Consider the following 24,349-nt stretch of genomic DNA (forward strand, 5'->3'; position numbering starts at 1 on the left):
GGGGTATTCACTTTGAGAATAGTTCACGGAAACCACCATGGCTCATCCATTCAGTTTCTTATTTTAAGAAAACTTTGTGTTACATATCACCTTAGCCATCCTATCTGAGTTGCCCATAATATCGATGCTGCTTAAGTCTGTGAAAAAGAAATTGCTTTCATATGCATGTGGAAGTCTGTCTGTAAAGCTTCCAGCAAAATTCAACAAAACTCCTGAATAGAACATATACACATTGTGTAGCTTCATAAGAAAGGATGCAGAACCAGGTAACCCTGCTCTGATTTTTACTGGTTTCTCTTTCACTCAGACCTTGATGAATGTCAAACCAAACAACACAACTGCCAGTTCCTCTGTGTCAACACTCTGGGAGGTTTTACCTGTAAATGTCCACCTGGCTTTACACAGCACCACACCGCTTGCATTGGTAAGACGAAACTACAAGTGGGAAGCTTTGTTTATTCTGGGTAGATGCATTAAAATTGTACTTAAAACAGTAGAATATTGAAAGGCTCAATACTTCTATTTAGAACCAATATGATATAATTACTGGTCTAGAAATGTTGTTAATAATGTAGGTGTTTTTTCATAAGAACAGTATCCAAAGGGGAAAAAAATACACGAGGTTCAAGCTTATTTAAAGTCCAACACATGTATAGTAGGCATATTACAAACAGTACCTTTATGTTGCATTCTAAACATAACCACGTGTTCAGACTAAATATGAATAAAGGCTCATTAATTTAGAACATGCTAATGAACATGGTAGGTTACTTCATGTTAGAAGACACATATTAAGAATCTTTCAGTCTGCATTATCAAAAACTGTGTCCTTAGTTGACCCAAGATAATACTCTAATTTCACCTCTCTCGAAATAGTCTTTATCTTGCCACTTTTGCCTCTACCCAGACAGTGAATCCTGGCATACATTTCCCTAAAGTTTTCACATCTTGCAACTTAGACTTTCATGCCTCAGTTTTCACTTCATGTAGTGAAATCTGAGTCATGTAATGATTGGGAAGCTTGACACTCCTCCTTCTTGCTTTGCTAGACAACAATGAATGTGGGTCTCAGCCTTCACTCTGTGGAGCAAAGGGAATCTGTCAAAACACGCCTGGAAGTTTCAGCTGCGAATGCCAAAGAGGGTTCTCTCTTGATTCCACTGGACTGAACTGTGAAGGTGAGTTTACTTGCTCAAAAATCCTTAATCTAATACAGAAAACTATTTTTCTTTTAACTTCCAAGCCATTAAAATGAGATCATTTCAAAAGGAAAAAAAAAGTATTTATGAAATAGAACTCAGCAATTGATTTTCATTCATACATTTTCATATATCATGTTGGGGGCAGAGGAAGACTTTAATATTATAGGACAAAAATTCTATATGAAATGGGCTTTGAAGTAACTGAGGTCTTTACCTAATTACTGATCTAAAGAAAAAAAAATAAAAAGGAATTCTGTAGCTAATATGGTATACAGTAGTGTACAAATATATCAGAAAAAAAAAGATGGACTTTTGTTGCATGAACTAAATGTATGAAAGTTAAGTGTAAGAAGGGACCCAGTTATCAAAGAGAATTGTAAAATGTGCGAAAAGCACTGGGGAATGTGATTGCTATTTCCATTTTATTGTTCTGAGACTCCTGATTCATGTTCTTCTCTACAATGGGCATTTTCTATCAAGCCACTCTTCCAAATAGGTATTTCCTGTAAAGTCAAAGGAGGCATTTAACTGGGACTAAAATAAGAATCTGCCTATACTCAACAAAATATTACACTGTTCCCCAGGATCTCCATTGCAAGTGCTAGTACACAATTGGTACCTTTTACAAAATACTCATGCCAGGGATTATAAGACTAAACACATCCCCTTATATTTTTATAAACTGTTGCAATTTAAGTCTTTATTGATTTTAGTCCCCTTTTATTATTCTTAGAAATTTATGAATCTGGATTCTAGAAATATATTCATAGTTTTTAATATACTCTTTATAAGAAGTATAGGACATTTATAAATCTCATACGTAGCCAAGAAAAATTCAATCTTAAAAATTTCCATTTCAACGTTTTATATTTGAAGCCCTTGAAACTTTTAAAGTATGCTGAACATACAGCTGCTTGCCACGTGTGAGTTCAGCCTGTGACCATCCACATAAGATACCATTTATTAATTATCCATATAAATTTGTTATATACACATCAAACATGCCAATTTTATTTCACTCTTTATGAGTAGATTTCAAAGCCTCAGTTGTCATTCCAGAAGAGTATGCATGTATGGACAAATTTTTCCATATGTTGTAACAATACCACATCATATCTAAAAATAACATATTTAAATACTTTAATTTTGTATCTAATCTCAAATGGTAATAAAATTTTTTGTGTGCTTAACAGTTATACTTTTTAGGTATCTCTGTAGTGCTTGTATCCTCCCACGTGATCTTTTTTGAAAGATTGATTGATTGATTTGATTTATTTAGAGCACAAGCAAGTATGAGTGGAAGGGGCAGAGGAAGAGAGGATCTCAAGCCAACTCTGCGCTAAATGCAGAGCCCCATTAGGGCTCGATATCAAGTCCCTGAGATCACAACCTGAGCTAAAACCAAGAGTCTGACATTTAACCATCTGTGCCACCCAGGTGCCCTTCAAACATGAGGATTAGAAGTCTGAATCACTTTTGAATCTCCTGGAATATAAAATGCAAATATATTTATATCACCTACCAAATAAGTCACACCATATGCAGTTAATCCATCCAAAACGTGTAACATTTGTGGTTGCTATTGTTGATTTGCTGAAATGAAGATGTTATTTCAAGAGCTGACAGGGATGGTCTGGTGGACAGCATAACAAGGTGGGTTCTGGGGCAACTGGGTGTCTCAGTCGATTAAAGCAACCCACTCTTGGTTTCAGCTCAGGTCAAAATCTCAGGGTTGTGGGATCAAGCCCCACATGGGGCTCCACAATCAGCAGGGAGTCTGCTTGGGTCTCTGTCTCCCTCTCCCTTTGCCCCTCCCCCCACCTCTCTCAAGTAAATAAACCTTAAAAAAAAAAAGAAGGAGAAGGAGAAGAAGAAGGAAGAAGAAGAAAAGAAAAAGGAAGAAGGAAGAAGAAGAAGAAGAAAAAGAAAGTGGGCTCCTATCTCAGAACCATTCTTTGTATCATCGCTGACTAATACCCATGTGACTTGGAAAAACTCCCAGCCTCTCTGTGTGTCTTATTTATTAGTTCCCCTGATAATAGTTAAGCCAGGTTGTATTTGGAGTGCATTTAAGAACAGTAGAGGAAAGGGTGCGTAAATATCATGCTGGGATTGTTTTTGCAGATGTGGATGAATGTGATGGAAACCACAGGTGCCAGCATGGCTGTCAGAACATCCTGGGAGGCTACAGATGCGGCTGCCCTCAAGGGTATATTCAGCATTACCAGTGGAATCAGTGTGTTGGTGAGTGCTCTCTGGTTACATAGCATCTGCTTTTCTTACCTTAAGGTATCTTTGTGTAAGATGAACAAATAATAAAGGTTGATGTTTCAGTGTAGCCTTTGAATCCTAGAACTTTAACACCAGTCCTTCTGAGGGATGCACCAGGGATCTGTGACACTAGTCTCTGTACTTGTGTTTGAAAATATCCAGAATACAAATGTTGTTTTAAGATACCCAAAAGGTAACTAAACTAGAGCTTTTATAAACTTAACTTTCTGAAGATGTTGTCAAGATTCATCATTTGCCAAGGTCAGGGGCTTTTCTTCATCAATCTCTTATCTTTAGATTTGGGGTTGAAGAACTGCTCTTCCATCTCTCTCATATGAATCTGAATGAATTCAGATCAGCTTAATGGGGACTGTCCTTCTGTGCTTTCCAGTTACATAGATTTAATGAAGAAGGTTAAGTATTTGAAGGTAGAAAAAGTACCTAGTTAGGGCTAATTCTGTTGAAAACCCCAGAGAAAAGAGTTTGTAAAATAAAATCTGTAGGCCGTCAGCCCTGTTCTGGCATTGATAATAGTCAGTGGAAATTCTCCTTTTAAGGGGAGATTGATCAAAGAGAACAGTATTCTGTACTTGAATAGCAAGCTGATTCACTTAGCATATGCCTCATTTCTTGGCTCCACCTGAATGCACTTCATAGACCTGCCATCCAACATATTGTGACATCAGATGCCAGCCTAAAGGGGAGCTGTGGTCCTGCAGAGAAACCACGGGGTGCTTTCCTGTGCCTTTGCAGTGATTAAATTACCACACGTGTTTTTCAGATATTTCACTGTGAGCATTCACTAAATAAATTAATCTGATTTTATCCTTTGTGGTCTTCTCAAAAGAAATTTCTAATGACAGTTTAGTGAATTGAGAAGCAAAAATCAAGATAAATTTCCTAGGAGGGAAGCCAATTCAGTGAAAGTCACAGAGATGCTCTGGTCTTGTGCCAAGCCAAAGACAGATGCTTTGTCACCCCACAAATAGACCCCCGGCAGAGAAATGCAGAAGCCATTGATGATCAAGAAGTTATGAACAGATTTTCAAGGATTATTAGGCAGTCAATAAAATGATTTCCTAAGTTTACTTTTCTTCTCTTCCCACACAAAAATGTTGCCAAAGTCCTTAGGCCCTCATTTCTTGATTTATAAACAGAGGCATAGAATAAGCACACTCTTCAGAATATAGAGAACAGTACATTTTTAGATAGCTGTTAAAGCAGTTTAAAATAATTATATTGCTTTGTTTACTAAACAAAGTGGAAAGACTCACCTTTTATAAAATAACGTGGACTTCTTGGCTAATTTGGTGGATCTTAAGGCAAAAGAACGATCTCCTAATACTTCATAGGTGTCAGCCTGTTAAATAGAAATCTCTTTTTATTACTTATTTATTTGTTTGTTTGTTTGTTTGTTTATTTGTTTATTCATGACAGACACAGAGAGAGAGAGAGAGAGAGGCAGAGACACAGACAGAGGGAGAAGCAGGCTCCATGCAGGGAGCCTCACATGGGACTCGATCCCAGATCTCCAAGATCACACCCTGGGCTGAAGGCGGCACTAAACTGCTGGGCCACCAGGGCTGCCCTAGAAATCTCATTTTTAAGTTGATCCTCAGTATAATATAAGTAAGAGCATACGTAGAGAATCATCTCAATTTCCAAGTTTTTAAGTTTTCTGAAGCTTCTTCCTATAAAACATCTAGTACAAAAAGAGCTGTAGAGTTTTTCAAAAAATCAGTCTGACTTGAAAATCAACACCATATATGGTACATCCTAATTCCCCTTTGGAGTGCCTCCGAGTGGGCACTTCAGCAAGGCAGTCACCCTACAGCAGCTCACACAGTATGACATCAGGGATTTATTTTGAAAGGTTCTAGATTCGCCTGTGCAGGATTGAGGACTCAAGGTGGTCCCTACTTTAATTGCTGACTTCCTGGCTTTGAATCCACATAATTCCAGTTGGAATTTTAACCCAAATATATGGCAGAGATAGAATTAAATAAACCATCAGGAACTAATAAAAGCAGCATGTTACCAAAAGAATAAGACTTATGACAAAATGCAAATTGAAAGGCCACAAATTATTTTTATCTGTTCCTGCATGTGTGAATATCACTAGTCATTTCATAGGCTCGAGGAGGGATGTGCAGAATGAACAATTTCAGATTTATGTGATCTCTCAGTAAATGAGCAAAACTGTTCAGAGTCAATGCATCAGATAATTTAAGTAATGTTAAACTGTTAATGCTACTGCCAACTTAAGGAAAATGGACAGTTTTTGTATTAATACTGAAAAAAACAGTTTTAATTCAAATGAATACTTTAAGATATTCCCAGTCACTTGCCAGAGAACACTTATACCATTCTGGTACATAGACTGTACAGATGTAGGTAGGTAACATTTCTAAAATGTTTACAAGCATTATGATTATTCAAAATTGAAAAAGTGAATATTAATATTTGCTCATGAAGAAAAATAATGTATCAGTGAAGTTTTTGGTTCTGTACTATTCATTAACTCCCACTTGCTTCTGTGGTCGCTTCAAAATAATGTGAACACAGCTTGGTGAAGCATGAGTCTGTTCCAAGTACGTATGCAGCATGAACATATTTTCAAAGTGAGATTACCTGCATCCATAAAAATACACCACGATGTACATTTGTAACATATAAACATGAACTACAGCATGGTGCTTACAGAAACATTACACACTTTTAAATGTTCTTGTCAGTAATATGGAAATGACATTTACTGAAGTAATGGGTTTTGCCTGATAATTTCTCTCCCTAACACCATGTCCAATACTATATTCATAGCAGGACCATTTTCTTAAGTTATAAACTAATTTACATTCTCTGTTACGAGAGAAATACTGGATATAAATGTCAGATTTAATGATTAAAGCAGATAAGCCTCCGTAGCAGAATGCCCAGTCTTTCATATACAGAAATAAAACAGCAGTTAGGTCTATGTCATTGGTAGCCTGGTGATTAAGAATTCATTTAAATACTTTCTCCTCATGAAATGAAGACTAAGAATTTATACATATTAGGTAATCCTAGCAGGTTTCATATCTAGAATTCTCTCTTTGTTGGCCTGATTTAATTCTGAAACTGTAATCATAACACACAAGTTACCTAATAATATCTGCCCTTTAAAAAACAAAACAAAAATATCTGCCCTTTCAGTAACCTGTGTGTGCTGTACTTAATGGAGTTATATTTCCTGTCTGAGAAGCCTGGGCACTGAGACTCTGTCTGCATCCTCCATAATCTCACTGAGCCTACTGCAGATATGCACTTCCCTGAAGCTGTGGCATCCCAGACACACATCTACTTGCAAATGGACCATTTCCCCATGTGGGCTGAAACATAAACTTGTCACATATTCGGTAAACAGACACACTGTGCTCATTGGAGTCACAAGAATCCAAAAGAATTCCATGGAACAGATGTGACTTCTGCCCAGGGTGAAATGTGGATTATAATAAAGCCCAAAGGAGTCAAGCCACATGCTATATATATCAACCAGACAGTTAGAGGAAAATTGCAATCTCCAAAGTTAAAAAGCACAATCAGGCTTTGATTTTATAAAAGTAAGATCAACTGAAAGTATAACCTATAATTATCCTACATCAGGAATTTACAGTGTAAGATTAGTTATTAAACAAGCAGAACTTACGTCAGCTGATGGCTGGATGCAAACCTCTCTCAGAAGACACAGTGTGCGCCTCATGGGTTCTCAAGTAGTAAAAGCATACTAAATTTTCAGTTGAACAGATTAATTAAATAATGTTTCTTTCAATTATTTTAATTGAGTACTTAAAATTTTATGTATATTTTCTCTCCATATAGAATGAATTTGGGAATTGCTGGGAGAATGTAGTGTACCCAGATATGGGTTGTTGTTGTTTTTTTAAATTGAGATATAATATAATTCACATGCCGTAAAATCTTTTCAAAATGTGTACAGTTCAGTGGTGGTCAGTATATTCTCACCATCACCATCACCACAACTTCATCACCCCAGAAAGATACTCCATACCCATAAGCAGACATTCTCTGTTTTTCCCTCCCTGCAGCCCCTGGAAATTAGTGATCTACTTTCTAACTCCATGGAACTGAGATTCAGACTTTTGAAATAACCTTCAGTTCAGAGAATAAAAGTAGACTACAGATGTCTGTCTCCAAGGGTTGCCATCATATTGAGAAACGTAGCCCAAACAGAGTATAAAAGGGTAGAGCAAGGATTTTTTAAAGCCATATTTTAGGGGGATTCTTTGGTTTTTGGTGTTATGTTTTGGGTTTTTTTTCTAATTTTATATGTTTTGCCAATCAACCATCAGAATAAACATTTTTAAAATATGGTTCTAGAGATATTTCCCCGTAAAAACCGTCGTGACTTTGACACTGGGCTCTTCTTCACCTCAGCGCCCCTCCCCCCACATAAGAGCTTCTTCCTTTGTGCCCCTAGACGAGAACGAATGCTCCAATCCCAATGCCTGCGGCTCTGCTTCCTGCTACAACACCCTTGGAGGTTACAAATGCGTCTGTCCCTCTGGGTTCTCCTTTGACCAGTTCTCCAGTGCCTGCCACGACGTCAATGAGTGCTCCTCCTCCAAGAACCCCTGCAATTATGGCTGCTCCAACACGGAAGGGGGCTATCTCTGTGGCTGCCCTCCCGGGTACTACAGAGTGGGACAGGGGTAAGGCTCCAGGGAAGCAGGCGTGGTCCTGGCACTGCAGGGAAGTGAGTGGTGATTAAAAGTCTAGGAGGCAAGAGGACTGCTCAGAGGACTCCGGGTAATGGGAACAAGTACCATCAGGAAGGTACATGGGTTCTGTCAGTGCAGCAGGATTGCCTCCTTTGTGGTGACCGTAAGGCCAACTTAGATACAGAGATCACTCGCTTGCCCCTCAGAACAGCCTACATTGATTCAGTCAGATTCCTCCAAGCCGAGACAAAGAGATGTTTAAAAATGCTGCTCCCATGTTCCCAGTGACACCTGGGTTATAAAGTACAAGTAGAAATGGCTTCACCACAGATTTGTCTATGAATTTAGATGAGTGCTAGCCCAGGGGTCCCTACGGAAGGAGTCTGTCCCTCCCTTTGCTCATCTGGCTTTATACAGCATAGAGAGTATGTGTCTGGTTCATGTGGCACCATCTAGGCTGGGTCGCTTCCAGCTAATGGCACTCTCCCAAGTGAGCCGTCTCAAGTCCTGTTGGCTGCGGTGGAGGTACTGGCTACCTGCAGCCTTCCATCAAGGCAGCTGGCCCTCACAGCACAGAGGATGGGAATGTACGAGTCAGTCAGGGTCACCTTTCCCAGAAAGAGCAGTGAGTGAGTCAGGCATTGAGGGGTGTAGACTAATCTGTCTACCACTGGTACCTAATAATGCTTGAAACCAGTCTTGGTCCAGACAAGGGTCATTTTGAGCCAACTCAGTGACTCTCACTACCCATAATGGGAGCTCAGAAATCTCAAAAGTTACAGCAAAGAGCTTTTAAGCTTATAAAGTAACAGAAATTCTCTTTGAATTCTCTTTTGCAATTCATAATTTGCTCTTTTTTTTTCCTTCTTGATGTAACAATACCTGAGTTGCTTCGGTCTAATTAGGACTGAAAATTCGAGAAACCTGGAGCTCACTCTCAGAAGAATTTTGATGTTCAGAATGAGGGAGAACCTCATGTTTTAAGTGTTGAAGGAAAGAATTACCAAGAATATTGAGGTTTTCATGTTTAAAGCTTAGAGTTTACTTCATTGGCTCCTTGTTTCTGAAGTCCCTGCTCTACCACTGGAAAACTATGGTCATGGTTAATGGTGAAGTCTAACCATGCCTTGCTTCTCTTTGCAAATAGCCACTGTGTCTCTGGAATGGGATTTAACAAAGGGCAGTACCTGTCCCTGGATGCAGAGGTCGACGAGGAAAATGCTCTGTCCCCAGAAGCATGCTATGAGTGTAAGATCAATGGCTACTCTAAGAAAGACGGCAGACAGAAGAGAAGTGTTCAGGAACCTGAACCCACAGCTGTGAGTAAACCGCGCTCTGTTTTGTCACAAGATTTTATCCTTATGCAATAACACTATGCAGTGAACTTTTTACATAGGTTTCGGCCTCTGTGAAGTTAAAACTTTCTTGTAATGTTATAACTTAATTCACAGACACAATATGGCAGAGACACACTAAAATTAGTGGCGTTATTAGCGCAAACACAAGGACTCAGGGAAGAAAACTTTAAGATTCACAGCTTCAAATCCTACATTTTGTTTTTTATTTGTACCAGTGGGGGGAAAAAAAGTTGTTCATCTAGGAAATAGCAATTTTGATATGATTCAAAAGAACAAATTATTTTGAATTTGTCCAGTTCTGTTTTATACAAATGCAGTACACTAGGCTGAATTTAATTTTCAGTGGATAAGCCAACCAGGTCTCATATTCTATGACATTTATTAGATAAGTGTTCTTCCCATAAAAAATTTTATCTCCAAGTAAAGTATATTTTGTAAGAAACTAGAGATCCAAATCGCCTGCTGGTGGTTCTTTGCTATTGATAGCATTTAACTGAGTAGTTAAAAGGGAGGGCCATGACTATGTGGTATTCCCCACTTATTACCCATGTCACATGGGGCATGTTCACTTAACTTCTCTTTGCTTTAATTTTTTCACTGTAAAATAGGATTAAAAAACTTTGGGGGCTCCTGGATGGGCTCCGTTGGTTAAGCATCTGACTCTTGATCTCAGCTCAGGTCTTGATCTTAGGGTTTTGAGGTTAAGCCCAATTGGGCTTTACACCGGGCCTTCTTTAAAAAAAAAAAAAAAAATCTTATCTTGAAGGCTGACAAAATTGAATTGAAACAGTGCCTGTTAGTAAATGTCACCAAAATAATATCTGGTAACCAAAGATGTTGATGATTTTCCCAAAGATCAGGAATAGCACCACCCTCTTCAGATAACGTTGCAAAATTCTCCCACCAAAAAAACCCCTAGGCAACAACTAACTGGCTGTGTGAGTTGACCATATTGCTTCAGTTTTCTGGGCCTCTGAAACTTTCCTAATCCATAAGGCTAGATTTCTTTAGCCAAAATGTTTATGGTTCTATTTTATAATAATAATCAGGCCAGTGTTGGATTTACCTTAAGTTGACTTAGGTACTAACTGATGTTTAAATATGGCAACTGAGTTATTCATCAAGTACCCCTAACTACAAATCCAGAAGTCTTGCTTATGAAACCTTCCCATGGTGGTACTGGGGACAAGATTCTGTCTGATGACTGATGGACATGTTTTGTTTTGTTTTCTAAGATTTTATTAATTTATTTGTGAAAGAGAAAGTGTGTGCACAAGTAGGAGGAGGGGTGGAGGGCAAGGGGGAGAGAGAATTTCAGGCAGACTCCATGCCAAACATGGAGCCCAGTGTGGGGCTCGATTTCACAACCCAAGCTGAAGTCAAGAGTCCGACGCTTAACCAACTGAGCCCCCCAGGCACTTCCAATGGGCACTTATGTGCCACTAGAGCCAAGTCTTACTTAAAGGCATCCACTCAAAGCTTTGGATTTCTGCCTGTCTTACAAATAGCATTCTAGGGGCACCCAGGTGGTACAGTTGGTTAGGTGACTGACTGCTGGTTTTTTTGCTCGGGTCATGATCTCATGATCCTGGGATCTAGCCCTGCATCTAGCTCTGTGCTCACTGTGAAGTTGGCTTCAGGATTCTTAGTCCCTCTCCTTGCTTGCTCACTCTCTCTCTCTCTCTAAAATAAATAAATAAGGGATCCCTGGGTGGCGCAGCAGTTTGGCGCCTGCCTTTGGCCCAGGGCACGATCCTGGAGACCCGGGATCGAGTCCCACGTCGGGCTCCTGGTGCATGGAGCCTGCTTCTCCCTCTGCCTGTGTCTCTGCCTCTCTCTCTCTCTCTCTCTCTCTCTTTCTGACTATCATAAATAAATAAAAATAAAATAAAATAAATAAATAAATAAATTTTAAAAAATAATATAAGATAGCATTCTAAAACCTCCCACCCCTCTGACCAAGTGAGACTTGGTTTGTCTGGGCCCCACCCCACTGATTTTTTACCTAAGCTGGTACAAACTCAAGCCCTGGACTCTGCAAGTGCCTCTGTCTGCACTGATGCTCTCAGTAAATACACTCCACTCATGGTTACACATCAAGCCAGGCCATGGGAATTAAAATTGCTCTGGGGGACTGTCCCTACTATTGGCTAAGAGCTGCACTTCTAGTTTAATCGACTGAACCACCCAGGTGCCCCCTGCACTTCTAGTTTAGACTCTAGCCAAAAAAAATAAAAATTACAGTCATTTCTTCAATTATTTTTCTTATTAGTAAGTATGTTATTTCATAAACTCATCAAAAATATTTTGAAATGTGTAATACTCTCTGTAGGCTCAACCCTGTTACTGGACCTGGAAAAGGTGAATGAGAGGCTGTACAGCTCTCCAGGCTCTGTGGAGCTGACCTTTCCCCCAGCCGACTCCTGGCTCCGAGGGGACACAGTCGTCACTGTGGCTGCAGCCCTAGCAGCATGTCCCTCCCCAGTCCTCTGGTTGTGCCTTAGACCTTCTTCCCACATCCTTTCCTGCTCTTTCTCCAGGTGGAACACATCAGCCTGGAGAGTGTCGACATGGACAGCCCCATGAAAATGAAGTTCAACCTCTCCGGCCTCAGCTCGAAGGAGCACATCCTGGAACTCATGCCTGCCATCGAGCCCCTTAACAACCACATCCGCTATGTCATCTCCCAAGGGAATGATGAGGGGATCTTCCGCATCCACCAAAGAAACGGGCTCAGCTACTTGCACACAGCCAAGAGGAGGCTCGCGCCCGGCACGTACACACTGGAAATCTCTAGCGTCCCTCTCTACAAGAAGAAGGAGCTTAAGAAACTGGAAGACCGCAACGAGGATGACTACCTCCTAGGGGAGCTCGGGGAGGCTCTCAGAATGAGGCTGCAGATTCAGCTCTATTAATCCCTTCAGACCTGGTTTCAGCCTGCAGAAGCCTGGGAGAAATCGGTGACTAATTGTAAAGAGGGAAAAAAGACAACTTTCGTTTCTTGCCTCCCTGTCTCAGACTGCAGAATGTTGACCCTCCCAGGGAAGGATAATTGAGACTCTGGTATGGCCAAAGATTTGAGTACAAAGGCAACCGTGGTTACTGTATTTTTTATATAACTTCACTTTAAAAATATATTAAAAGAAAACTAAAACTAAATGTTCAAGAGATCAGCATATGGCACTAAATGCACAAAAATAATGTGAGCTTTTTTTTTTTCCTGTTAGCAGTCTGTAACACTTTGGGTATTTTGCTATAGTTGCTAATTAAAAAAAAATATAGATGTTTATTTATTTTTAATGCAGTAATATATGGAGAAATGAACAAACTATGTAAACAAAAAAGGGAAACTCACTTGTTTTTCTTTAGATTTATAAATTTGAGCTATTTCTTTTAGAGGTGCTTTTTAAAAATCCAGTAGATCCAAGAGATGTTTCCTTTGGTTTTCTGCCAGTGGTCCAACTGGTACACATCTGATTATTTTAAAGAAAGCCACACAGAGCTGTATGGGCAGTGTAATCACTAACTTAAAAGACGGCAATGTCATTAGATCCTTCAGAAAGGAGATAAAAGCCAGAGCAGCTCGCTGTGACGATGACAGTCCTCATCACCAGACACACCAGGCAACCGAAGATGAAGCACAACCACTGTAGCAAAATACCTTGACTGCTTGTGAGACCAGTAGCGTTGCAGGCCAAACCGTACTGTATCTCCTTCGTATAACCTCAAGGAAGCACACGTGCTCCCCATCACACCTCATTCCTACCCGGGGTGCGCTGCGCCCCCGCGGTACCGAGGCAGCTGAACTGCCTGCCGGTCCTCTGCAAAGGAACGCCTGGCGTTCTGTAGTGTTTGGTGCTGTCTTAGATTAATGGTGCATTTATTATGTTCAAGCTGTTTCAGGATTGCCATATGTGCAAACAAATCATGCAGTACAGCCAAGGAATATATGTTGTTGTTGTTTTTTTAAATCCATTTTTTTTTAGAATTTTCATTAATACTGTAGTTATACACCATATGCCTCGTTTTATCATAGCCTATTGTGTATGAAAGATGTTTGTACAATGAATTGATGTTTAGTTTGCTTTAGTCATTTAAAAAGATTCTGTACCAGGACGTACTATTAAGAGGACGTCCCCGTGTACTTCTCAACCCAAGAACCTGTCCCTGGACCAGTGACCAAACCTCATATGTGAAATGGCCAAAGCACATGCAGGCTCCGGGTTGCTCCTCTCACACCTGTGCTGACCAAAGATTCATAACCAATTATATCCATATCCAGTTGGGGGTTTGTTTTATTTTGTTTTTTTAATACCTAAAAAAAAGAAACTATAAATTTGTAATCAAGTGTTTGTGAGGAAAAACTTATGGTTTTTGGTTTTGTTTGTTTTTGTAGGTCTATGTATCAAATATGACACTTTTCTTGCAATAAAGCTTATTTTGGGGTAGTTTGCTGGCTGAGAGTTTTGTAGGACTATAGCTGTGTTGGTGGGAAGCACTGGGGGCTTTGCTAACAGGGACCTGTAAGAAAGTGCCAGAAGGAGAGCCAGGCACAATTACAGGAAAATGAGAGATTACTGGTCCAATCTGTGGCACAAAGTAAACAGGAGTGTTCATGCACGCGACAATGTAAAGTCCTATTCAAGTAGAAGGACAAAATCAAGGCAGTAGGTCCTTCCCTTCCACATAGATTCTAAGACTCCTCAGAGCCCCACATCTTTCTAGAGACCTGAGAATCTCTTCATGTCATCCTCTAATAGGCGATGGGGACCACCACGTTTAAAGCACCTATGAGGAAGTAGAACATTCTCTGAGTCTTCCTTCTTTAAGGCTTTTCCTGAATTAAGCCACAGTACATAGTGAGCATACCCCAGGCCAAAGGGCATCCTCCTTCAAAAGAATCCAAAGCTTCCTAACTCTTGCAGTGTTACGGACTTTCCTCAGTGCATAAGTGACTAGATAGGACAAATTATGTAACTGAACCGTTTTTCTGACACTGCTGAAACAAGCACAGAAATGTCTTACAAGTCAATTCAATGCAATGTTCTAAAATCTGTGTGCTCAAGTTTTTCATCCAAGTGACAAGAAAACAAGGAAATATCATGACTGATCTTAATACTACCCTCAGTCAATCAGAAACTAGCTTCAAGGGGCAAGGAAAGTATTTGCCTCCGGCCTACTTTATATCTTAACGTACAAAGTGCATTTCATCTGGTATCTATTATGGCGACAGCATGAGTGCTCATAACATGAAATTACCTGGAACCAAATTCGACTCTTTCAATTGTGACCAGCAACAACACTTAAGTTTGCCTTTAACCTGCTCTTAAAGCAAGTTTGAGAATCCACACCACCAGGCACTTTGCACAGCAAAGATAAAAGACCATTTGGGGCTTTGCACGGGACATGCTGTAAAGAAATGACTCCTAGGAAGAGCTTCTCAGACACCTCTGGCTGCCTGATTCCAGTTCTCACTCTGAGCACTGACACAGCCATGATGAACTTGTGGATCTCTGGTAGCTCACTGCTAGTGATATATTCTGTACCATTTTGTCATTCCCATAGACTACCCCCTCAGAAATTTGCTAAGTTACAGAAAAGGTTGCACAAAAGTAAGCCCAGATAGATAGACCAAATCCAGCGTGTACATGTATTAGTAATAAGCAATAATTTGGTTTTCAGATGACATGAATTCTCTCAGACTACAGAATGTTGACATTTAAACTTGGACTTTTAAAAATTCTAGTTCTAGTTAATACTTTTTGATTTCACTTACTTGTGGTAGATGAAATTTGATGGTCATGTTTGCACATGAACAATGAAAATAATCCACGGATCTTACTCTAAATTTAAGCATCTACCCTTTTGCACTATCTAGGAATATCAGTCATTCATTATGGCCTGCCCCTTGTAAATAACCTTAGATTTTATTTTGCATTCATTGCTTTCTTGGTTCATAAAATGAATGCTTGGGGTGGTTAGGTGGAAAACACAACTAAAATGACAGTGTCTGAGTCCTCCAACCTTTACATTCCTACCCTTAGTGCTTCAGTGAAAACAGGTTAATTCATATGTTAAGATGAGCCATGAGGAATTGCTGACATTTTGCCATGTCTGATCTACAGGATGGCAATTTCATACGGTTCAATTTAATAGTACAGAGATATTCATGATCCTCAAGAATAAACTGGAAATTTGAAATTTTTTCATCTTTCTGAAAACAATTCTATTCACTCCTTTCCATGCTGCTTGTGGCTCATTTGAACTCCTAATTTACAGTAGTCCACAAGAGAACATACATAACTTATTCAAAAAGCCACTTTCTTTCATGCTCCAAAGACTTCGGACAGAGTATAAATCACACACCTTTGGGAATTTATGGGAATTACTAGAAGTTGTCTAAAGACAAAGACAAATCCACTGGGAAAGACTGAAACAGCACCATGTTAAAAAAAAAAAAACAAAAGGGGAACCATAGGCATCTTTGCTTCTGGAAGAGACATGGGAAACATGGAGACTCATTACCACCACCCAGGAGGTGAGCAGGACAGCCCTGTTCGCTGTCTCAGCCAGCCTGCCTTTGATAACTCTCTTCTGGTTACTTTTTTTTTCTTAAACCATGATTGCTCTCTCCACTAAATACAAAACTACAGTATTCTTGTTTAGTACGAAGCATATATATTTCTGACCCAAATTCTCCTTGAAATCTTCTTCATCGATGCAGAACAGTGGAGTCCTAAAATACAACGAACAGCTCATTAAATTCAACATGACGACCCCTAAGGCAGAATCACCCTTTAGGGAAAAGAGAGAAACCTTCACTTCAGGCTGACCGGAGTTTGGCGCATGGGGATGGAGCAGGCTCACTGGCTCCCTTGGATCTGAAGCCCCCTCTGACATCCTCCCACCCACTCTGGGATGCATTGGTGGGCAGAAATCCCCCAGGTGTCCTGGTGTATGGTGTAAGGCACTTTTGTAGGGTGATGAATGTCTAATTCATTGTAAACAAAAGGGGAGAACAAGACATGATGCTAACGCCACTCAGCACACCAGGGTTGAATTCCTTCTCTTCTGACAAGTTAACTTCCCTGAGCCTTGGTTTCTTTCCCAGGGTAATCTTTCCCTAGTGTGTGGCTGAGAGGACCGAGACACAGTACAGGCTGCGTGGTCCACACAGGGCCAGCCCACAGCCCACACTCCTCTTCCCCCTGCTGTTACCAAAACCACTAGCAGGAGAATGTGCCCCCATATTCACACAAAGCTCCTTCCTAAGCAGGACCCTGAAACTATTGCCTTCCCACAGACTTGTAGGACCCTATCCAGATATACAGCATCTCGGCCATGTCTCCTAAAAGGCCTGCACCTCTAGGGAATCTTTAAGAGTCCTGGTGTGGTTGTGAGCGTCTAAAATCTCCACCCTGATCTTTGCTTCCTAGAGTCGTGGGCTACAGCCCTGGAAGTTTATGCCACAAACTCAGCCAGAATCCTCCCATCCACAGAGCCCTAGGAAACCAGACATGAAAGAGAACACAGACAGAGGATAAGCTTTTTGAGGATGATTTGGTCATGAAATGCCAAAACTAGAAAGCCCTTTAGAAGCCTACTCATATTACAAGTGAGGAAACTGAGGCCCAGAACTGTAACCCAGCTAATTGCATTGCTAGTTTCCATGGAGGTGAGACCAGAGTCCTGGCTGCCCGGTTGTAGTCTGGTGCTATTCATATTTCCACTACATGGTAAGCCTATTTGGATCTCTATTAAACCCTAAGGATATAGTCCAGTTCCCATGGTTTTGGCTCACACTGAATCCACAAATGTTTTCCAAGCACGATTCCAGCACTGCTTTTTGTTTTGTCTACCCCACCCTCTCTATAACGGCTCCCAACCTCCTATAGACCAGAGATCTGTGTACACACTAGAATGCCAAGATACTGGCTGCCATGGAGTAGACCCCACCTAAACCATATACTTCTTTAAAATCGCTCTATAGCCCAGGCTTTCAAAGACCTAAACATGTTATTTAAACCAGACCTTCAAAACTTTAAAAACAAATACACATTTGTTTTACTAAGCGTGCCTAAAGAAAGCACACTAGTTGCTTGTGTTACTTAATTGTCATTTTCCCCCCTTTTCCTGTGAGCCTAAAAAAGATATTACTAGATTAAGTTGACTTACTTTTGAAATAGCCAAGAACCAACAGCTTACATTAGTCATCCCCGTTAGGGCTGCAGATTAAATGTCAGGATGTAGTGTAGACATTTTCCAAAGGAAAACAGGAAAACGCTTTACATGATTTTTAGAGCAAGCCATAGGGAAAGTTAACATTAATAGCCTTCCCCAGACAACTACTGTTACATGTGTGAGTTCCATTAATGAAATAGAAGTATATGCTGGGAATGGCCAATTCCTGAAAAAGTGTCAAAAAGGTAACCCTTGGGCCTGCTTAAGCCTCCTTGGTTTCCGCCCCTGGGTATACCTCCTTGGTTTCTGCTCCTGGGTTCACCCCCTTCCTCCACTCAACTGGACCTGGGCATCCCTATGCCTCTGGGAAGCCTGTTTGTGCAGCGGTGGATTTACAACATCAGGCCTGTGGATTTGTGAGTCTCAGACCTGAGGCCATGAACCAATACCCGGGATGAGCCTATATCTTAGTTAAGTCACATTTTGGTTAAATCACAGAGCCAAGTCCAGAAAACGGTCAATGAATAAATGAAGGAAGGAGAGGACTCTAAGACTCTCCAGAGTCTACTACCTTGGGTAGTAATGAACCAGCACAGACCATGATGAACCACCCCAGAGCACTAGACCTTGTCCAAGGAGTGGGTGGCAATCTGAACAGATTTCTGGACATCATTCTGAAAGTATATTCCCATCTTTTTTGGAGAACTTTATTCATTTATGCTGATTTTTTTGTACCTTTCTAGCAAGCCTCATGGATTGCATCCAGAATGAAAGCCAAATGAAAGGCTCTTTGAGAAGGCTGACTGTTATCCAGATTTTTCACATGAGGGGATTCTGATTGAAACCTGGACTGGCTGCCACTTTTGTAGTATTGTGAATGGGGGGGGGACCAATACCTTCTCTTCTCAGAGAGAGCTTACATAGTTCTTATTTTTGAAACAAATTAACTACATGAATATTTGTTGAATATCTATTATCCAGTCCTAAAGGAATTTTGACCTCAAAAGTTTACAGTCAATTCAGAGAAATAAGATAAGCAGATAAGGTTAGAAAATGGTATGCGGTTAAGGGCCATAGTGAACAGCTCAGACAAAGGGCCTAGACTCTATCTTGGCAAAGGGAGTGGTCACTGAAATGCAGAGCTAACAGAGATCATTTCCTGGAGATGGTGGGATTGAGCTGGACCTTGGAAAATAAAGCAGATTTGAATACAAGGTAGAGAGTAGGAAGGAGCACCTGGAAGATAGGATAGCATGAAGGGGGGTGCCTGGGTGGCTCAGTCGGTTAAGCATCTGCCTTCAGCTCAGGTCATGATCTCAGGTCCTGGGATGGAGCCCCACATGGGGCTCCCTGCTCAGTGGGGAGTCTGCTTCTCCCTCTCTCTCTGCCCTCCCCCCAATCCACATACTGCTTATGTTCTCTCTCTCTCTCTCTTTCTCTCAAAATAAAGAAAGAAAATCTAAAAAAATTTTATTTAAAGAATAGCATGAACAAATGTTGGAAGTGATAATGTTGATGGCATATCAGAACAGGAAAGGACAGGCCAATGGGCCGAGTGATGGCACCATGAAAAGCAAAGGACAAGATTATCAGTACCTCTGGTGTGAGGTACCCTAAAGTCATGCTGAACCATTTGGACTTTAACCCTGTAGTTAATAACTAATGAGGGGGTCACTGGCGTATGGATGAGAGCTGATGAAAAGGGGGCCTAGGACCAAGCCTTGGGAATCTCTAATATCCAGAAATGGAATCAGAGGAGCTGTCAGGGCACCTGGGGGAAAGAAAAAGTGTAGAAGTGGTAGTTAAACCAGAAGAGTGTCAGGAATGCCTAGATAGGAAAGTATTTGAGAAAAGCACCATGAGAGGTATTTGCTGACAAAAATCAATCTTTTCCCTTCACAGCCTCCAATTCTTATTTCTTTTTGTACTGCACTTACTTTGTTGCCCCTAGCAGGCTGGAGGGAAGACCCCAGTGTGGGACCATGATCCTGATGTTGGGAACAGACCTATCACTCAGTAGCTAGTATAGCAGAAACACATGGGAGTAGAGAACCTGACCCTTCAGCCCAGAGCCTCAGTCCTCAATGTGGGATCCTAGGAAACCAGCTCTGTGGGAACATGAGAGGGAGAGCTTGTGGCTACCTGAGCAGGGTCCTTTTCCACCCGCAGACCTGAGAGGTGACATGCCCGAATGGGAAAAGGATAGCCTGTCAGGAAAAAGAACTGAGTGTGCATCCGGGCTAGTAGCCCATTCTCTGGGTGGTGGGCATCAATTCTGTTAAGCTTTGTAAGCCTGTGCGTGTGACACATCTGCGTCACCCTTTCCCAGGTATTCCTATGACAATGTACCAATTTTGCTTTGGGCAACTACCCAGCCACCATCACAGACAGTCCTATTGGGACCTCAGGGATCTCTACCTGTGAGCACTGGGGTCTCTCTCCTGGGAACATGACCTTGAGCAGAAGAAAACAACAGCAACTAACAGTCCTCCCGTTCAGCCTCAGGGCCTCCCAGTGGAACTCTGGGTCAGTTCCTGCAACCTGGATCCTGGGAGCAGATCCATGGTGTCTTCTGTCTAAGCCTAGTTCTTTAGTGTTCCCCAAATTTTCTGAGCTATCCTTACAGTCAATTACTTTTATTGTCAGAATAGTTGTTGCTCGCATCTTAAGAACTCAAACTCCCAGGGCTGTTATGAGCATTACAAGTATGGAAATCTCCAAGCACAGGCCTAGAATATGGAGCACACAACAGACTAACTCTGATGATGTAAGAAGGAAGCCTGCGGTTTTCGTCATTTCAATCTCTTGTGGCCTCCATCACCATGACTAACTCAGCCAGGGTGGGGCCACTGTTCACAAGAGCTTTGATACTTCTTTTCAGTATTTTTCACATCTTGCCCACTACTCTAGTTGGGGCAGACAGAGGTAGGCAGGGCTTGGGGCGCTCAGTCCTGAGGAGGTAAACTACAGACATCCCCCTTTGTTTCTGAAGCACCTGCTGGAGGAAGGTGGGGTCTCCTGTGCCCAGGAGCTAGTTTTCTGCATGTCACAAACAACCAAGAATAATGGCAATAATAGGAAACATTCATGATCCCCAAGGATTAAGCCCAACAGCCCAAAGCGGTAGAAATAGCCCAGCTAAGTAGAAGAGAGAGGAACCAAAAGCTGTGGTTTTGTGTCAGCCGCTTTAATTAAATTTCTTTCCACTTTGTCCTCCTCTGTTTTTCTGGCAATATTCTGCTCAATGGTGCCATGGGCTGACTGAGTACATGCATGTGAAGCTTGGTGTAGAATAAATAATTACACGAGATATTTGTGAATGTATAAGTGAATTTGGCCTAACAAAGTCAGTTCACATCTTAAAGAACCAGCTTCTTCAAATGCCAGTTAGATCAGCTATTTCTCCAGCAATCTGGCAGTTAATTCTTCACCCTTATCTCCTTGGCCCTGCTACACACAGATAGTTTTCAGAACAGGGAAAAAAATGCTTTTTGATGTCTGTTTTAAATTTGTTTTTACCTGCTTTGTGTGTCTTACTTTGCCCTTTTATTTGTTTTACAGCAAAAACAAAATAGAGGAAGATAGCACCCAAGTCTCTGAAAGTTTATGTATCTGTAAATTCCCTTTTGTTATTAATAGTAAAAGCAGGGCAGCCTGGGGGGCTCAGCAGTTTAGCGCCTGCCTTCGGCCCAGGGCATGATCCTGGAGTCCCAGGATGGAGTCCCAGGTCGGGCTCCCTGCCTGGGGCCTGCTTCTCCCTCTCCCTCTGCCTGTCTCTCTCTCTCTCTCTCTCTCTCTCTCTCTCTCTCTCCCCTCTCTCTCTCTCTCTCTCTCTCTCTCATAAATAAATAAAATCTTAAAAAAATAATAATAATAAAGCAATTTGTTTTATAGCACAGATCTTTTCCGTATACTACAAATATCCACTTTCCTCACTTCCTTGAAGTTTCTTTCAAGGGCAGATGAAGGGATAGCTAGTGACATGTATGTGTCCCTCCAGGGTCATCCTGAGAGCTATTTCCACTGCAAGGAACGTAAATACCTGATCCCTCTTCAAAAGAGGAAACTGAAATCATGTTCCAATCAGAGAGAGCCAGGGGAGGCATTGTGTTTCCGAGCCGCTGGTCCATCCAAAGCTGCCACCTGACAACCCACCAAACAAATCATGTCTCCTATGTAACGCACGCGCACGTGCGTGCACACACACACACACACACACACACCTGAATATGAGGCAACTCCAAGTACAAAATAAGCTCTCATTTTCCCAAGGGAGAGAGAATGTTAAAGGAGAGAAAGGGAGCCAAATTGAATCTATAAATTTTAGGAATTGTATAAAACAATAATTTTTATTTTCTATTTATTAATTTAGTTACAAAGTTTAAAAATTGCATCCTATCTAAAATAATATATTGATTTAATATAGTTTCTTTCTCTCCACTCACATTTTATAAACCAGTTTTGTTTAAATTTCTTGTGTGTGTGTCTCTGACCTATGTGTGTTCTGCACTTTTTAAATCATTTAACACAAGATTTCCAAAGCTTGTGAACTCCAGGGTCACCTAAATTGTTTTGAGACACAGCACTTTTGGAGTGAAGTTGTACTATAGTTGTGTTTCCCAAGCTACAACTACTCCTTTGCATAATGTTAGGACAGTTGATTATTTTCACTCCTCTTATATATGTGTATTCAAGATCTTCACAAAGAAATTACCATAATGCTTTTTAAAATGATCATTAGAAAGTTGTCTCTATTTTTTTTTAAGATTTTATTTATTTTTTCATCAGAGACACAGAGAGGCAGAGACATAGGCAGAGGGAGAAGCAGGGTCCCTTGCAGGGCACCTGGGTGGCTCAGTGGCTGAGCGTCTGCCTTCGGCTCAGGGTGTGATCCTGGGGTCCTGGGACTGAGTCCTGCTTCTTCCTCTGCCTATGTCTCTGCCTCTCTGTGTCTCTCATGAAAAAAATAAATAAAATTTAAAAAAAACACAATAAAGGATAATCTGAAACTTGTAATTATGATATCATCCTGCAGGAATAATTACTTCAGCCGTGTTAAATTTATTTTCCTTAAAAAAAAAAACACCCATAGATCTACCAGGTGACATTTATAAAACCAAAGTTATTATTGATTGAAGTCACTTCAGGACAATGTAACTTCTCCAAACCTGTACTTTATTCATAATGAAGTTATTGGGTGTACACCCCATATAATAAAGACATTTTATAAAAGTAACACATTAAGGAACATCCTGCAAATATGCTTGGCCAAATATATAACCATCATAATCTTAACATGTATATGCATTAATAGGTAAACCAAAACACAGTAATTAAATTTAATGTTTATATACGTTAACAAGTCAACAAAGAAACAATAATTTCATGGTCAAAGCTTGTTAATATTATTTTATATATTTCATGGTAAGAGGATTTTTTCAGTTCCTTTTTTTTTTAACCCAATCTGAGAATCTTTTGTTTTTTTAAATGACATGTTTTTAATTTCGGAATATAAAAAAAATTAAATTCACTACAGAAGATTTGAAAAAATACATTATGATAGATAAGCTAATTAGCACCCCCAAAATGTCTATACTCAGAACCCATGAATATGTTACTTTACATGTCAAAAGGGATCTTGCAGATATGCTTAAGGCTGAGGATCTTAACATGGGGAAACTATCTTAATAATTGAGGTGAACTGGGATCCCTGAGTGGCGCAGCGGTTTGGCGCCTGTCTTTGGCCCAGGGCGCGATCCTGGAGACCCGGGATCGAATCCCATATCGGGCTCCTGGTGCATGGAGCCTGCTTCTCCCTCTACCTGTGTCTCTGCCTCTCTCTCTCTCTCTCTGTGACTATCATAAATAAATAAATTTAAAAAAAAATTAAAAAAAAATAATAATAATTGAGGTGAACCAGTGTAGCCATATGAACCCTTAAAAGCAGAGAATCTGCGGAGCTCCTGGGTGGCTCAGTTGGTTAAGTGGCTCAGGTCAGGATCAAGCCCTGCACTGGGCTCTGTGCTCAGCAGGGAAACTGCCTGAAGATTCTTGGTCTCCTTCTGCCCCTTCCCCCACCCATGCTCTCTTTTTCTCTAAAATAAATAAATAAATAAATAAATAAATAAATAAATAAATAAATAAATAATAAATAAATAAATATTTTTTCTTTTTCAGAAAAAAGGCAGAGAATCTGCTATAAACTGAATGTTTATATCCCCCAAAATTTATATGTTGAAATCCAAACCCCCAAGATGATATAGTATTAGTTGGTGGGGCCTCTGAGTAGTGATTAGGTCAGGAGAGTAGAGCACTCACGTGTGGGATTAGAGCCCTTATGAGAAAGACCCCAGAAATGTCTCCTTTGTCCATGTGACGACACACCAAAATACAACTGTCTCAGAACCAAGAAGCAGATTCTCAGCAGACAATGAATTTTGCTGGGATGTTGATCTTGGACTCCTAGCCTCCAGAACTGTGAGAGATAAATCTCTGTTGTTTATAAGCCACCCAGTCTATGGTATTTTGTTGTAGCTGCCCCAAAGGACTAAAACAGAACCCTCTTGGTTGTGATCACAGAGAGGTATGAAATCAAAAGGACCAGAGAAAAGCAATGGAA

The 24,349-nt window shown here is 40.7% G+C and overlaps 1 protein-coding gene across 1 annotated transcript in view; it reads left to right on the forward strand.

The window, feature by feature from the left end:
• The window catches only part of FBN2 (fibrillin 2), a 239,567-nt gene extending 225,570 nt beyond the window's left edge, over positions 1 to 13,997 (forward strand). The window contains exons 60-65 of the mRNA XM_055302348.1: positions 308 to 424; positions 1,050 to 1,178; positions 3,327 to 3,446; positions 7,951 to 8,182; positions 9,339 to 9,510; positions 12,090 to 13,997. Of these exons, the coding sequence (XP_055158323.1) occupies positions 308 to 424; positions 1,050 to 1,178; positions 3,327 to 3,446; positions 7,951 to 8,182; positions 9,339 to 9,510; positions 12,090 to 12,464 (1,145 nt within the window). The 3' untranslated portion in view covers positions 12,465 to 13,997. The remainder of the gene's footprint in view (positions 1 to 307; positions 425 to 1,049; positions 1,179 to 3,326; positions 3,447 to 7,950; positions 8,183 to 9,338; positions 9,511 to 12,089) is intronic.
• The last annotated feature ends 10,352 nt before the right edge of the window (positions 13,998 to 24,349 follow it).

Source organism: Nyctereutes procyonoides, unplaced genomic scaffold (assembly GCF_905146905.1).
Source record: "Nyctereutes procyonoides isolate TBG_1078 unplaced genomic scaffold, NYPRO_anot_genome, whole genome shotgun sequence".
NCBI lineage: Eukaryota > Metazoa > Chordata > Mammalia > Carnivora > Canidae > Nyctereutes > Nyctereutes procyonoides.